The sequence below is a fragment of the Uloborus diversus genome, chromosome 2, assembly GCF_026930045.1.
Source record: "Uloborus diversus isolate 005 chromosome 2, Udiv.v.3.1, whole genome shotgun sequence".
Taxonomy (NCBI): Eukaryota; Metazoa; Arthropoda; class Arachnida; order Araneae; family Uloboridae; genus Uloborus; species Uloborus diversus.
The window spans coordinates 205,477,256-205,495,570 of record NC_072732.1 but is presented as its reverse complement, the minus strand read 5'-3'; the positions used below and the strand labels follow the sequence as shown (position 1 = coordinate 205,495,570).

General features: G+C 30.9%; 1 protein-coding gene across 1 annotated transcript in view; it reads right to left on the bottom strand.

Moving 5' to 3' along the window:
- The window catches only part of LOC129216253 (tRNA pseudouridine(38/39) synthase-like), a 54,289-nt gene that overhangs the window by 3,454 nt on the left and 32,520 nt on the right, over positions 1-18,315 (bottom strand). Inside the window, exons 8-11 of the mRNA XM_054850451.1 lie at positions 12,671-12,791; positions 11,047-11,110; positions 9,734-9,851; positions 6,809-6,942 (exon numbers count right to left, since the gene is read on the bottom strand). Of these exons, the coding sequence (XP_054706426.1) occupies positions 6,809-6,942; positions 9,734-9,851; positions 11,047-11,110; positions 12,671-12,791 (437 nt within the window). The remainder of the gene's footprint in view (positions 1-6,808; positions 6,943-9,733; positions 9,852-11,046; positions 11,111-12,670; positions 12,792-18,315) is intronic.

Sequence of the window (18,315 nt, the reverse complement as noted above, 5' to 3'; positions counted from 1 at the left end):
CATTGCATATTTTTGTTAATACCATTAAAAAGAATAAATTTTTTCCAATCAAAACAGGTTTTTTATTTCCATTGTGTTTTTCAGATAAGGATAAAAAAAATGAGCTTGAAATTCTGTCGGTCCAAAAGAATTGCTGTGTTTAAACTAAGGTTGCAAAAGCTTTTATAATACTGAAAGCCAGAAACTTTGGGAGCTTAAAGTACTTTTAGTTGTCAGCACGTTCCAGTATTTTTGTGAGTTCATTAACTTTTGTGTAGCACACATGCAAATTCTTGACAAAACAAAGAGCAGATATTTTTTCCTAGATGTTAGATTGTCTGATTTTGAGCAAAAATAAGTCAAAAGCTCGTAATTTGTACTTCTGCTGTCAATAAACATGTTTTAGTTGGGTTACAGTTGCAAAGCGTAAATTTTGATTTTCTAAAAAGCATTGTCATCCAAAGTGGCTATCAAAATTGTTCAACTAAAAAACAGCCTATTTTCAAAGTGCTGTAGCTCAAATTGGTCACCTTGCACTTTCTTTTGGTTGGTACCAGTAGAAAGAGCAGACATTTCCTATAGAACTAATTTTTTCCCTCTGATTGTGTTCCTTCAGATAAGCATGAAAATATGAGTTTGAAATACTGTCTGTCATTCATGGAAAAATAAAATCTTGTTCTACAATGAATAACGAATGGTGATTGCCATGGAAACTGGTTTATAATGATTTTGTGACCGTTATTAGTCAGAAATAGTTTATTTTTCTTTTAAAAAGTTTCTTTTTAAATTAAATATTACAGAAACAGAAAAATATCTTGTTCTGGTAACAGACTGATTTATCAGACAGAATAAGATGCTTTTCTGTTTCTGTCATATTTATTTTTCTAACTAACTTTTTAAAAAAAGAATGAAAACTATTTCCGACTAAACAGTTGTAAAATTACTGTAAATTGGTTTTCATGGCAATCACCACCTGTTATATATTGCAGAATGAGCTTTTCTCGTTAACGACAGGAAATATTTCAAGCTAATTTTTTCATTCTTACCTCAAATAACACCACCGAAATAAAAACCTTTCTTTAAAGAAAAAATCTGTTCTTTCTAGTGGCGCTAATGAAAAGAAGATGCAAGGTGACAAACTTGAGCTTACAGAGCTCTGAAAAGCCATTTTTCACTCGAACGATTTTGATATCCACTTTGGTAAGTTTACAATACCTTTTAGAAAATCAATATCTACGCTCTACAATGAAACACATGTATATTAACAATAGAATTACGAAGTACAATTTTTTTAATTATTTCTGTTCAGAATGTAGACCTATCTAAAATCCAAGAAAAAAATTCTCCATGTTGTTTTGTCAAGACTTTGCATGCATGCTACACAAAAAATGATTATTTCAACATACAAAAATGCTAGAATGTATTGACAATCAAAAGTACTTTAAGCTTCTAAAATTTCAAGTTTCTAGTGTTATAAGATTTTCTGCTACCTTAGATTAACTTCGTTACAACAGACAGAAATTTCGAGCTCTTTTTTTTTATCTTTACCTGAAAGAATACCATCGAAAAAAATACTTATTTTGATAGGAAAAAATTTGCCCTTTCTAATGGTCTTACTGAAAAGAAGATGCAAGGTGACAAACTTGAGCTACAGCATTTTGAAAATAGGCTCTTTTTCAATTGAACGATTCTGATAGCTCTGCAGAACAATATCTTTTAGAAAATAAATATTTAATCTCTGCTACTGTAACCCCTTAAAAACAAGTATTTGGACAGTAAAATCACGAAGCATGAGGCTTTGAATTATTTTTGTTCAGATTTCATGGCAACCTAAAAGCTAGGAAAAAATTTCTCCTTTGTGCTCTTCTACGAGTTTACAAATGTGCTACACAAAATCTAATGAGGCTCAAACTCACAATAATACTTGAACATATTAACAGCCAAATGCATTTAAAAGCTCCCAAAATTTCAGGCCTCCAATTCGAAAAAATGTTCTTCAACCTTGGCCTGAATATGGCAATTTGTCACATAAAGCTGGTGTACCATTTTGGATCACTTTTTGGGGGGAATCCTAGATCCTCAGGAGTTGATTCCCTAAAGTTGAAAATTTGCACAGGTTTGTTTCAATGGAATTTCAACACTTCCATGAAATTTCATTCAAATCAGAGCTGGTTGAGCAGGGACGATTCGAAAAATCAAGCCAGTAAAAAGTTTAACTTAAACAAATTTTTGAACCTTTTAATGATAAAACCTATGTACTTATGAAATTAATAATCAAGATTATAAAAACAGTATAAGTAGCCTTAACACACTAAAAGCATTATTATATTCCAAATATTTTATGTCCATTTGAATTACTAATAAAAAATATTAAACATAATTAAAACTTTTAAACTCTCAAATTTGTGCAGGCATTTTAAAAACATTTTTTCTTGTAAGGTCTACAATACTTTGCAAAATAATTATGACTAGAACTGAATAAATTAATTGGGGTACATTTTTGGAATAAATAATGTTACCTTTAAGAATCTGAAAAAGTATCACATTGACAGTTACTATAAATTAATATAAATGAGTGTTGAATTGATGCATCGACTATTTTCAAAAAATTAATACATAAATTGAGAAGACAAATCTAATGCTCATATTAAATATTACCCCCTAAATAGAATCATTCAGCATATTTAAAAAATGAAAAAAAAAAAAAAAGACTACATCGGAAAGATAACACATATACTATAAATGAAAAGCTTCCAATTAAAATGTCTGACAATGTATTAATTAGCAGATTTTTTGAATTAAAAGATAAAACTTGTACATTACACTTTTCTTCCTGTGTATAGTTTGCTAGTAATGTAATTAAATGATCTGCATGTTGTTAAATAAAAAGTTCTTGCTACCCACTAGAGCTTTCATAAAAACTCATTATCTAAAAATCAAAGTAATTTGTTGACATATATAAAATATTAAGTCTATATGACATATCTTTCCAATTTTAGCCGATTCTTTCTCTGAAAAAGAATGTGGCTTTCTCTTGTGATATCTTTAAATGTAAAATAAATTTCTATGAATTAAAGCTTATGTAACGTCACATAAAAAAGGTTTATGTTTTATACAAATTTTGTTATATAAGTTGATCCGCGTGATGAATGCATATATAAACTTTTCAACCTTGTTTAATACATGAAATCATTCAATAAAATTTTCTTTCAAATAAACTGATGTCTTCTGGATTACTGTTTCAATTCCAAAACATCATTATTCATTATTAATACAAAGGACGGTATGATAAGCAAGTTGATTGATCTCTGATTAATTGGGAAAAGATAATCGCCAGAATAATAACAATGATTTTCAATACTAAAATGCTTGTGGGCAAGTAAACTACAGTATCTACAAAAATGAGTTTTGAGTTACATGAAGAAACATGTTCCATTTTTCAAACACTTGTTAAATATTTGAATTTGAAATTATTTTTCTGATTTATTTTAAGCAGAAACCAAAAAAGCAATCCAAAATAGACCAAAACCAAATAGACAACAAAAGAGCAAAAAATTAAAAGGAAACATTTATAGATACTGCCGTTTACCTGCCTAGGGTAGAATTTAGACCATTTTATTTTTTCCTCACAATTTTGATTTTTCAAAGTTGGTTAATAGTTTATCTTTGTGAGGACCTTTTTTTTTCCTCTGATTTCAATTTTGTAAGCCAATTTTCTTATTTTTGTTAAAATTAGATTTTGCTGACTGAGCATGTAAGTTCAATAATTTAGTGGTCAGTAGACACTTTAAATTCATTAGTGATCCTTTTGTCCTTAGTATCAATTGAATCAAGACTTTTATTCTTTTAAAAAAAATTATAAGGCAGTCTGAATGTACTATCAGGGTTCATACCCTTTAGGCAGAAAAAAATTCAAGCACTTTTCAAGTACTTTTCAAGATAAAAAATTTTGTTTTCAAGGCAATATCATAAATTTGTACTAAAAATATTGTATGCAGATTTCATTTACTACAAACACATGGAAATAAGGCAATAATACAAAAAAGTATAGGAAAACAAAATTGCTTTTTCTACAACGAGAGACGCTTTGATGAAAGATCTACTGCGTTGAAAGTTTTTCGGAAATGCTTGAAAAGTTTGGTCATTAAGAGAAGCAGATACCAAGAGGTTTAATTTTGAGGTTTTTCAAAGCTTGCAGCAGTCAGAGGTTTGTATATTTTTTAGAATCAGCAAATTAAAAAAACCTTTCATAACTGCTTTTAACTTTTATGGGAAGAAACTAAAATACCCAAGTTCAATGGCATTGCCAGAGAGGAGTTTTTGAAGTCACTCCCCCCCCCCCGGTTTCAACATTTATTTCCAATATCTATACAGTGGTTTATTACAATATAAGGGCGTTTAGGACAAAAACACTACCCAGAAAGTTACTTCAGTTTGCGCTATTAAGTTCTAAAAATATTAGGTTTGCAAATCAATTATTCGTATGTATTTATTAGCTGTTCAGCCAATAAGGCATTTCAACTGTCCTCGAGTAAATTTAAAAATTAGGAAGTAAGAAAAGTTTATGAAGTCCACAGTCCAGTCTCTACACCTCAAAATATACAAAAGCAGCTTAAGCAGTGATAAATACTCTGAATGCAAACTTGAGCCTATTCAGCTTTCATTGATTAACTTGCAATAGAGAATAAATGTGCAAGTTCAGATTTATAGAGCCATATTTCAAAATTGAAAAGATTCACAAGAAGTTGACATATATTATGACAAAAGTAGTTTTATTTTGGGAAAAAATGGGTTATTGTTGAAATTAGAATTTAAATTTAGAAAGGCAATAATATTCAGGTGTAATTGTGATTTGTGAGTTCATAAAAAAATTACCTGAAAGTTTCAAAGAGCAAAATGGGGCGAGGGGGGGGGGAATAATTTTTAAAACTAAGACCCCTATTACTTGAATATACATATGTACAACAATAACTTTTGCTATGCATACAATTCATAAAATAGTTTATTAAGTCAAAATAGAAATACCATGCCCAGTGCCTGTTGATAACCAGCAACAGGCACTGGGCCTGGCTGGTACTTGTCAATTTATTAGATCCAAATGAAGATGAATGACCCTCCTTAAGCTATCTACCCCTTTGCTAATTAAAGCCTCTTTCAGTAAGCTCCAAGTACCCACAACCTTAATAAAGTAGTAATTTTGAACATTTGAGGAAAAGGGGAAAATTGGAGATATAGGGAGGTGAAAGCATAAAAACGAACACTACTGGATTTCAAGTGAATAATCATAACACAACCACCCCTGTTATACACCTTATTTATTTTAACAGACATAAAAAAATGATGTACCTATAAATAAAATTATATAAATCAACTTTATATTTAAAATACAAACTTTAAGTTAATTTGTTAGCTGCTCAACTGCTGAAATTTAAATTTTTTTAAAAAAAATCTGTTATGACCAAAAATTAGGTAAAGATAATCATTCAAAATTGCAAAAATAAATAAGCAAATAATTAAACAAGACCAAGGTAATAAATTCTTTAACTCTTTAGTTATTAAAATAAAAAAAGCTAATCTGATGTAGCAGTGTCAAAATAACTACTAATTGCCAAAAATATAAAAATATTTACAAAATGCAAAAGGATTGAAATCTCAAACAAGGGAAGCAAATTTTCGCGAATTAAGTTTAATGTTGTCATGTTTCCCATAAAATAAACTTATATTTTACCGAAATTAAACATAAAATATGCTAATCTACGGTAGCAAATATGAAAATAACATCCGATGAGTGAATATATTTAAATATTTGCAAGATGCAAAAAGATTGAAATTTCAAACACGAGAAGCAATTTTTCGCAAAGTCCGAGTTCGTTCGACGTGGCATGTTTCCCATGAAATAAATTTATTTGTTTTTTATTAAAATTAAACAAAAAAATATACTAATCTAAGGTAGCATATGCGAAACTAACATTTGATTAGCCTAAATATTTAAATATTTGCAGGATGCAAAAAGATTGAAATTTCAAACACAAGAGCAATTTTCCGCGAAACCCGAGTAAGTTCAATGTTGTCATGGTTTCCAAATTAATTTCTTTGTTAATTAATGAAATCAAACAAAAATAAACTAATCTAAGGTACCATATGTCAAAATATCTTTCGGTTGTAAAAAACATCAAAATATTTACAAGATGCAAAAGGATTGAAATCCCAAACACGGAAGCAATTTTTCGCGATGTTGCATACTGAACACATGTTCAGAAAATTGCATTGGTGAAATACTTTTTTAAAACTTCTAAGCACAATTCGTTGATTTTTGAGAGAATTTAAGCACTAAGAAACTTTTTCAAGGTTTTAAAACTTTTTCAAGGTTTTCAAGCACTTGAAAATGAACTTTTTTTTTCAAGCACTTTTCAAGGTTTTTCAAGGGCGTACGAACCCTGACTATGCAACAGGTTAAGTGTGGTCTACGAAAATTACCAAATAAATAAAATAAGAATTATAAACAACAATTAAAAAAAAGCTTTTCACACCTATTTCAGTCTTATATTTTTCATTTCATAAATGTAAGAATATCAGACAAGAAAAAATCTATTTATGCATTTACACTAATAAGCTCATATCTTTTTACATAGAAAAAGAGGTTGTTTTGTGAATCTGAAACATGAGTATGCAATCTTTCGCAAATTTTATTTTTTTTTTTTAATGTTGTTTATAATGCTTACTTTCAGCACAGACATTTATTTATTTTCAATTAAAAGCTAGTTTGATAAAAGTATGAAATAATTTAAGTTTGTACTCCAGGACAAATTAATTGAAGATCAAAACTTACCACAAACATTTCTATCCAAAAGTCTTTTATAGACACGAGGTTTTACTCCAGGATTTAATGATTCATTTTGATTTATAACTACATCAGTACATATTGTCTCCAGTTCATCAAGCATTCTTTTTGAAATGACAGACCTAAAATGTCAGTACAACAAAACATTAATTACGTTCAATTTACACTGCAATTAAGTGCTTAAAGAGGGGGAGGAAAGGAATACAGATAGTAAACATTTCATGAAATTACTGTTAAAGCTTGACCACAAAAAGTGGATGAACACAAAAAGTGGAAAATATTATTTGTAATAGGTAGAATCTGCTAGAAAGCACCGAATAGTAAGAGGCACGGTCTCGCTAATCCTATCTATTTCAAAATAATAACAAACAACCTATTACAAATGATGTTTTTGCTTCAAGATCATCCGTCTTCTTTTTGTAGTCAAGAAATACATTGACTATGCAGTGAGAGATGATATGCATGGTTGTAATATTAAAAAACATAAAATACCCTTAACAAAAATAATTGGGGAATGTGGAGCAAAGTGAAATAGTTAAGATAAGTGAGCTTTTTCAAAATGAACAAACTGGAAATTTATTTTGAAAATTACAATACATAAAGAAAGAACATTCTATTTAAAATAAAACTTGCAATGAAACAGTATTTTATACTTTTGGCAGTAAATTTGCACCATCAAAAAAAAAAGTGGAAAGTTTTCACTTTTTTTTTCTATGGGGCAAAGTGAAAAATAAAATATTTTTCAAATGAAATATTTTCTTTTCCACTATAGAAAATACTTATGATCAAATGATAAATGGTAAATAAAAGGTGTAATGAATAAATGAAAAAATACTAAGCAATGAACTGAAAATTTAATTAACATATGCAGAAAAATAATTGAACAAGTAAAAGAGTAAATGAATAAGAAAATAAGTGAATGAATGAATAAATAAGTGAATTACTAAATCGAGGAATGTAAATGAATGAATTAATAAATGAATATGTAAGTGATTTGGTAAATGATTGACCGAGTAAACAAAATAAACTATTTCACTTTGCAACACACTTGACTGATTGTAGAAGATATTTAGCAGAGTAATAGAAGGTCTCAATTAATATTTAATATGTTAACTAGCTGCGTCGCCCGGCTTTGCACGGTCCACCTCGAAAATAAGTTATGTTGAGTGACACGTGTTCAACAATCATGCTTGAACAAAAAAAAAAATCAGTAAAACTTTGCAGCAGATTGCAGAAAATTGACCAAAAAGGAAGCATTTTAAATTCTTCAATTACAGGAAAAGTCTCAAAACAAAAGCCAGAATTTTATTTCTTCCTATTCGAGAAAAAGGCAGCAAAACATCTTTCTTCTCAATGATTTTCTTCATGCTACAAATCTTAATAAAAGCATTGTTGCGAAAAGTTGATATGAAGCACTGAATAATAAGTTGAAAGGAGGAAAGCCTTCAAAACATAGGGATTTTATGTCAAAAGCTAAGTATCATAATTAATAGTTTTTAATTGATATCTCTGCTAATTATTATTGGAGGATTATGTTAAATAGCCAAACATAAAGAGGGGAAAAATACAAATCTATTGATACCTGGTTTGATGGTGGGTTCACTGGCATTTGGGATAAGTAACTAGATGCATACATGGGTATATACGCTCAGTTCTTAATTATGTAAAATAAGAATATCAATAACAAAAATAATTTTTGACTTGCAACAAAATATTATAACATGAGTATCATTTTTTTGAAAATTGCCTGTCTTATCATATGCTTTAATCTTTGGTGGTATTTTTTTCCTGATTGGAATAGTTTACATGTGCAACTTTTTAGTTTAAGTATTACGAGATAGATGTCGCTAAAAGCAGAGTAAATATTTCACTATTTCACTTTGTCTTGATACCTTACTTTGCCCCATGTTCCCCTACTGTATTTAAAAAAAAAAAAAAAATTTTACAGCTGATAAAATATTTTTTTAAAAATGTATAATAAAATGAACTCATTTAACAATATTCAAGTAAGAAATGAAACAAGCAATGGATCATCACTAAAAGTGATAGATGAATCTCCTGACTCATTACCAACCACTCACAAAGACAATCTATTGAAATAAGTCAATATACAATAAAATTAAATCAATAAGAAATATAGACTATTATTTTAGCAGGGTTTTCAAAAGGAAGACTTCCACATCTAAATGTGATCTACAAGGTCACATTTGAATGTGGTATGCAAACACTAACAATTTTACTGAGAAAATGACTGTTTATTAGGGTGGTTCAAAAATGCATGTAAAAAAAAGGTTCTCCTAGATACCAGGACACCCCCCAATATTTTTAGACTTGCAGATAGCAATATACTGGAAGAATTTTAGCTTCCTATTTCAACTGAAAGAGGGCGCTCAACCCCCTCTCCCAAACTTCATCAGTATGGAGAGGGGGATTAAAAAAAATACATTGAAATGAAAAAACAATGCTAAATAATATAATATACACGAGTATTATGCATATACATTGCAATAAAATAATTATTTACAAAAAAGCAGCTGGAGAAATTAAAGGTTTATAAATTTATGACATTTTGCTATGCTACGGCTAATGTTAAATTGAGGGATCATTGAGCACTGTCTTAAAATTTGAGTAAGAAGTTAAAACTTTTACAGCATAATACTATTAGTACATCTAAAAAAATTAGGAGGTGCCCTGGATTCTAGCTGAAAAAAAATTTTTTTTTTTGAACCACCTTACTGTTTATGTCAGACATTTCGGTAAAGACAGGGGGTTTAATTTAAAAAGAAAGCATATGTCTGTCATAGCAATGCAACAAAAAAAAATCATATTGGTAAAGAAAAGAGAAAAATTAATTTCAAATTTCTTACAAAAAAGACTAAGCCTAGTTTAAATGCAGAACAATCGAAACATTACTTAATAGTATTTTGGGACCAGATGCTTTGCAGCTGCTTGATGACATATTTCAGAGAGTCCTGATCATACTTCCATTCAATGTCTTGATATTGACAATCAAACAAAACCAGGGGTAGTTCTAAAATGAAACAATTCATAATAAAAGATTTATAAAATGATAGCAAACGAAATTTAAAAGACCTCGGCTAAATTTTAGCACCATGTGCATATTGTTACAAATTCTGTAAATAGTAATTATTTTTATGGTTAATTTGTTGTAATCTAGCTAAATTTGGCATTTATTCCATTATCTTTCATCTAAAATTATCTCAGTAATGTAACCTGTAAATAAGTTCTTGTAATATAAATTTACAACCCCCTTACATTCAAATGAAGTATATGGTCCCTCTATTTCTGATAAGATTTGTGAATAAATGCCAAATTTAGCTAGATTACACAAATTAATCACAAAAATAATTACTATTTACAGAATTTGTAGCAATATTTTATTTCTGAAAACAGTTCTTAGAAGCATTTTTCTGTTTTATTTTTTGTATAAAAAGTAAGCGCAATGTAAACTTTTAGTTAAAGAATCATATTTAACACTTTTTTTAATGGATATTTTAATACCTAGAACTTAAAAAAACAAACAATAAAATAAATTGATAAGGACATTTTAGACTTTGTCATCTATGAGTAACTCATACCACAATTAAAGGAAACTAAAAATGTTTTCATACAATGGAAATTGTGAGAATGAAAAATATTTTCATGTACAGAAGGTTTCAAAATATGTTGTTTTACACTTACTTGCATGAATGCTATTACTAAGGTACTAATTACCATATATCCCCTTTTTATTAGTTCTATTAAAAGCCAAGAAAGCGAAACAAACATGGAAAAAACTTTAACCTTATCTTTGAGATGGGTCATGTCACTGCCACAAGTAAAAAATTGTTGATTTTGAGTTACATGTAATGGTGCATTTTAATTAGTTGTATCAAAATTCAAGAGAGCCACAAATGAAAAAAAAATTAACCCTATTTTTGAGATGCATCAGTGTGTTACAAAAAGAATTTAAGCTAAGGTGAATTACATTTAAATTGATTTTCTCCAAAAAGTAGTTTCTTTAGATCTTTAGATGTGACAGTGTTGTACTAGGTGTGCAATATGTAAAAAAATACAAACCATGACTAGAACATTTTATGTCACAAAATATGGAAAATGTTTTATTTATTCATTTTCAAATCATTTGAACACCCATTGATTAAATTGATAGTAATCATTGAAAACTAAATATGTGCATAAATTGTAGCCTACCTAAATTTATTTACCTGATGCCATAGCATACTGAGGCTTTCTTGGACAATTTTCAATGTCTAATAGTTGATCTACAATCTGAAATTTAGAAATCATAAAACTTATTTTGCATACAAAATAAATTAAGGAAACTAAACAGAAAATTAAAAGTAATTTACCTAATTTTTAGTCAAATCTATTCTAGCTTAAAATTAGTCATCCAGTAACATAATTACTGTTTAATGTATTTTTTTCAAAAACTGAAAATAAAATTATGTTCTGCACCAATAAGAAGAGAACAGCTAGCATTTGATATACTATAATTTACACTCATTAATGCTTCCCTTTTATTAAAAAAATCTGATTGATTTGCTGAAGGAAAAACTCCAACCTTAACAATTAAAAGTTTTAAGGAACTAATTATAGGCAAAACAAAAATAAATAATCATTATTAACAAGAGTTTGGAGACTTTTCTGACAGCAGTTTACCATTCCGAGTGTCTACAACCCTGTTGAAGTTGGAATTTTTCCTGACATCAAAATTAAGCATATTACTACAATTTTTTTATTATTGATAAACTTTTATCATTACAGCCAAACCTGCTTAATTGAATAACCAATTTACCACCGAACAATCCTCATATAAATAATAGCCGATGATAAAGTAACCCGCATGTTTCAACAATGTCACGGCATGATAATTTGATAATGTGTTTTGGTAATGTTTAACATGCGGGGAAAGGTTTTTATTGCGTCAAGGCTTAACTCGATCCGATAACTTAACTGTTTTACTGGTAAGACTGTCATCTTCATATAAGTAATAGCCGATGATAAAGTAACCCGCGTGTTTCAACAAGGAAACTCGCGCCACGACATGATAATTTGATAATATGATTTGGGATAGTTTAATATAAAGGGAAGGGCATTATTGTAACAAGGCATAACTCGATCTAGTGACTTAACTGGTTTACTGGCAACACTGTCATTTCAGGAGAATGAAAAAACGTAAAAATGATCAACAATGATCACTATCTACTGGATTTAAAGGTTAAACCACTAGAGTTAGGGTTTAAACTTAAAAGTACCAAAATATCACCAAACAGGCAATGGCTGCATTCAAATGTAGAACCAAATTTTCACCCGTCATACCATGACGGGCTACTTTCTAGTATTCTGCCGTGTGCAGGTAAAGGGCAGTAACTGTAAATTTTTCATTTTTCTTTTTTCTTTTTTTTTTTTTTTTTTTTTTTTGCATTTTTGTCATCTATTGTACGTTACCTTTATTGTACAACCTCGCTTATTTGGTTTCCGCTAAAAAAACGGCTTGAAAAAGATGTCTAATTCCAACCCTATTGTTAGTATTAAATCCATATCGCGTTTCTTCAAATATCTCGAAAACTCATTTCTGTAGATACTGCCGTTTACCTGCACACGACAGTATTCTAATAAGCAGGATATTTCATTATCCAGAATTGAATGATACATATCAATATCAATTATTTGGAGCAATGAAAGTTTATTACATAAAGCCAGTACATTTACCAGTGCTCTATTAACCAATTTTCCAACAAGAAGGCTCGGCTGTACTTGAAAATCAAGAATGTTAATCTGAAAACTACATATTACTGAAAAATTTACATTAATTAACACATAAATTACCTCACATTCTTCCTTCCCTTGTCCAATGAGAAATAATACATGAATAATGCATCTTATCTGATGATACAGGAAAGCTTGTCCAACAATAGTAAACTCCATTATGTTGTAAGGAGAACTAGGACTAAGAAAAATATCTAAAATAACTAAAAATACAAAGGACGCATCACTTAAAAAGTTAAAAAATATTAGGTACATTGACAGTAAAGAAATGCATATCTGAAATAAATCACAAAAGTTAATTATGAATTTAATTTAAAATATTTAACAATAAAGTAATTTCAGCTAATTTTTGAAAAAGCAAACCACAGCACATCTACTACTCTGAAGAAATTTTGATTTCTCACTTTTGTACAAAGAGATACTTCAGATCCTAACTAATATTTTTACATATTTGTGATTTTGAGCATTTACATAAAGCAACACAAAAAAAAAAATCAAAGGTAGAAATTTACATAAAAGTTTTAGATAAAATTCAAGTACAGCTAAATCTTAATATTTCAAAGTGTCTGGGGCCAGAAAAAAAATAGGTATTTGAAAAATAAATGAACGATTATAATTGTTCATCTTTTTTTCAATTTATTTATTCAGAAATGTTATTTTGCCCAGCACCAAGATTGATCAAATAGCTTCAAATACTGATAGCATATTATGCATTTTCATCCAGCTTTACAGCATCAAAATGAAAAAAAGAAAAAAACAAAACAAATATAGCATTAATTATCAAAAAAATGTTTGCGCCATTTTCTTGACCATTTGTCCTCTGGTTTATTGTCGTTTTTGATTATAATCATATTTTAGTACAATGCTTATTTGATTATTCTTCTAAATGTGTTTTATATAGTCAAGGCTGTTCCTATGATGCATATTTAAATCACCAATTTTAGTATAACTTCAATTTAGCAATTGTCAAGGGAATGGAAAAAGTTATTGTTAAATCAAGGATATCGTTAAATCGAGGAGCATAGACATTCAATGCAGTCAAATCCGGACCAGTGAAATGTATCATTAAATTGAAGAAATCATTAAATTGGGTATTGTTAAATCAAAGTTATACTGTAATCTTGATCAACAGGTTTGCTAGCAAGAATTCAAGCTTGATTAATATAAGTTAATTACATAAATAACGTGTCTTAGACATTCTATGTTCAGGAGTCAAAGCTATTGGAAAGTTATCATAACAGTAAGAGATTTTTTTTTTTTTTGTTTGCTAAGGAATTAAATATCTGGCTAGATGTAAACAGTATTTTTGCAGTGAAGATTTTAAGAGGTGCTCTTTGTTTGGCAATATTCTAGGACCTTGCTCATCTTACACATTAGACCGAAAAATATTCACTCCAATTCGCCACCTGGTAATAATAGGCCCTACTTCAATAACAAAATTAAATACTCAACTGACCAATTTTAAAAATCTACAAATAGCCAACAAATAATCACTACTGCATTAATTTATTCTTTTTTTTCTTTTTACACTTAGTGTGTGATGTAAAAAACTTTTGAAGTTCCCATATGGTTATTCCATATCTTTAATGGATAAGAATACCATGAGTGTACTATACATGGGGAAGAAGCCAATGTCTTCATTTTCATAAAAAGGTCCTCCATAAAGTGGTTATGAACAATAAAAAACTGGCAACTTAACTATAAGTGTCTGCCAGTCACTGGCGACTGACTATTGGATATTGTTGTACATATGTTTGGAAGCATTCCATATTTCAATGCTAGAATTATTTTCATCATTTATAATCATGAATGATTTTTTTTCCAATAAATAAAAATTTCATATTTCTTTAGCAGATTTTTCTGAAGATTGTTCACAAACACTTGCAAAAAAAACTCAGTATCTAAACTCTACTAATGACTGATCATTGAAAATTTTCTATTTCTAAACAATATCCAGTGGCGGCGCTAGGCGTCGGCGACTGCCGATGGCCTCGCGCAGATAGGGCCTCGCAAAATTCTCCGAAGTCAATTCTCAAAAGTTTTAAGAAATTTCCATGTTTTCAATTGAAGCTCTTATTAAATGCAATAGACACAAAAGTAATCAAAATAGTGCGTGCAGCGGAGACCGCACAGAGCCAGCTTTATGATAGACATAGTATGTCAATCTAAGTGAAGGTTTATTATCATTTTATTATGTTAGATAACATTTTACATATTTGCAGTTTTCATATCATTGTTCCTTAACGAACGCTAGAATCCGTGACGTAACTAGTCTTGGAATAGTGAACGGCACGTGTAGTGGGCGTTGCCCATGACGTGACTACTTTAACGTCGATTCTTCTTGAACATGTGACGTCACGTACACACGCTTCGGGCTTGGCCACTGAAGATCACGATCAGGTAGCATTGAAGTGAAGATATGCTAATGAGAGTCTGAATATAAGCAAAGCTGTTATCAGTTGATCTCTCTCTCACTTCTTGCACAGCCTAGACGTGTTGGCTCATGTCAGGCAAGCCAACTTGCTGTCTGTTCAGCAAGCTTAGGCTGTTGGCCTTTTTTTTTTGTTTAATTGAAGTAGTATGACGTTTGTCCATTGAAGACTTCGTTCCTCATGAACGATAGTCGGGTCAATTGATAATACTTATTAGTCTAGGTCAACGGGGTATTTGCAATAATGATATACTTATCCTTATTTACTTTTTGTCAAAGCCATATACTTTGTTTTTTTATCTTTTAATAAATTAATTGATGTTTAATGAGCTATTAGTCTTCAATTATACTGTTTCACGAACTCCAATTTCACTCTGCTAAATGTATTACGTTGTTTGGGCAAGAGTTAGTTCCAATCATACCTTCCCATCCAACAAGGGGTTATGGGCCCAGGTTGCCTTTCCCCTGTAGAGTTCTTTGAAAGTGAATCAGTTGTAAATTTTTTTGAGAATAAAATTTTATTTTTTTTTCGAGCAAATACCGCTGTGCAAGAAAGTTTTATTCGGGGAGGCCGTAACAAGCGATGTGTAAGAAAATGGTGTTAGTCGTTTCCTTTACCGATGTTCTTCAGTCAAATTACGAAATTTCATAGAGATCTCGGATGTTTGTGGAAAAGCTACACTAGTTGATATTTGAAGCGGAAATTTTTTGGAAGTGAACTCTTTTTCTACCTAATGGAACTGTAGGATTTTTTTCATCCAAGACTCTTTTTATCGCGCATGCGAATTTAAAAGTCAAGAATTATAATGGCTACTTCTGGGGTTACCATAGAGCCACTTACGAATGAAAATTATACGGAATGGGCAATAAATGCAAAATTCCTTCTTATGGACAGGAATGCGTGGTCCATTGTAGATGGGTCGGAAAAAGTGCCCGTTATCAGCAAGGAAGCCGAAATCACCGCTAGAGATGTTCGCGATTACGAAATACGAAGAAGAGCCGCGCTGTCAATTATTTTTTTAAATATCAACCAAAGTTTAAAGAAAATCATTGAAAATATAGAAGATCCTGCGGAGTCATGGAAGAAATTAAGGGATCATTTCTTCCCTAATAATCGATGTGTTCAAATGCAAAATTTTAATCAATTAAATCAGTGCCATCTTGAAAAGGGCGAAAAATTAAATTTATTCGCCGCTCGCCTTCAACGAATTTTTGATAACATAAAATTAGCTTATCCAGAGTTTCCCGAGGATTACCTGACGTTTCACCTTCTCCAAAATTTACCTCGATCATATGACAATATTGTCCAGAACATTCTCACACGTCCTGCACCTGAGTTTAGATTCGATAAGGTTGTCATTGATCTGATAGTAGAAGAGGGTCGCCAGAACCTTAATATGGAGAAAGAAGCCAATTCATACGCTTATATGACAAAGATTATCTGCCACTCGTGTGGCGAACAGGGCCACATTAAGCGTGTATGCCCAAACCGAAAAAAGTGTCATCCACCACGGAACCACCAAACGACTCAACGAGGTTATCCCCGAGAAGACTCACCCCAGCAGAGGAGTGACAGACCCAATCGATGGAACCGAAGTAGAAACCGAAGTCGAGGTCGCCGATGGAATTCCAAAGGACGGAGACGATCATTTTCCAACGACAGACGTGAGTACGAATTATATTTTGTCTCTGAAGCTAATTTAAGTCATTCAGGCACAGGGCGATCTAGGAACCTATTTACCTTTGATACAGCCGCCTCTCATCATTTTTCCTTTAGAAAGGACTGGTTCGTGAATTTTGAGAAAGTTCGGGATGTTCGTATGGCGGTAGCAGTAAAGGAGAAAACCTTTCCAATTGTCGGAAAAGGAGATGTTAAAGTTAATTTTGGTGAAAAAACTGTAATTTTACAAAATGTATTGTACTCTCCCCAATTACGTCGTAATATTTTATCTGGTACTAAATTTGACCAGGGAGGTGCAAAATTTGTAGGGGGAGGAGGTTTCGTGGAGGTATCTAGCCAAAAGGGTCCAATTTTTAAAGCAAAACTTGAAAATGGCATGTATATTGTTGAAACTGTGGATAGTGAAATCTCTGAGAGTAATCATGTAGATAAGAATCCCATTCCTGAAAATAATTCAGTAGATTTGGAAACTTGGCATAAGCGATTTGCTCATGTGAACGTAGATTCTATCAGACAAACCGGTGATTTAAACTCCGTTAATGGTTTACCCAAATTTAAAAGTATAAAACTAAATTGTGACAATTGTAAAATCGGAAAGTTCAAACGCGTTAGTTTTAAGTCTATAGATAATATTCGGTCGAAACGACCGATTGAACTCCTTCACGCTGACGTTTGGGGACCATATAGTGTCAAGGGAAGGAATGGAGAAAGATATTATTTATCCATAATCGATGATTTTTCTCGGAGATGTTCACTTTATCCAATTTGTAATAAAGGCCTAGTTCCTGAAATTTTGAAGTACCATATTTTAAGAGCAGAAAACTTTATTGGTAAAAATGTAAAATTTGTAAGAACAGATAATGGGTCTGAGTTTGTAAACAATGAGTTTGATGATTTTTGTAAAGAAAAGGGCATAAAGCACGAATTAACTGTACCATTTACTCCGATGCAAAATGGAGTAGCGGAAGTCTTTAACAGGGTGGTAGCTAACGCAACTCGCGTAATACTTCAAGAAAGCGGATTACCACAAAATTTCTGGCCTGAAGCCATGTTATATTTCGTCTATACGTGGAATCGCGTCTGCCACAAAAACCAGAAAAAGACACCTTTTGAACTGTACGGAGGCAGAAAACCTTCGGCTCGTCATTTAAGAGCATTTGGCACAGTTGTATTCGTAGCTATACAAAAGAATTTAAGAAATAAACTCGATGCAAAAGCTCAAAAAGGAGTGTTGGTCGGTTATGCTTTTAAACGAAAAGGATATCGTATTTTTGTTCCTGAACTCAATAAAATTATAGAATCCATAGACGTGTCCTTCAAAGAAAACACTTTCTACAAAGATGAATTCGCGAACGTAAAAGAGAAAGAAAAAGTCACCCCAAATTGGCCTCTCACTCAAGTCGAAAGTTCTGACCTTGACGAGACGGCAGAAGAATCTGTTTTCAGTGAGGAGGGGGAAACTAGTCAAAGCGAATTACAATCAGAATCAGAAAGCGAAGTTGACGGGAAAAGTAAACCTTTAAAAAGTGTAACTTGGGTTAGAAAAGTTAGACCCAGGACGGATAGTTCTAGGAATGATATTTATTTTTTTGA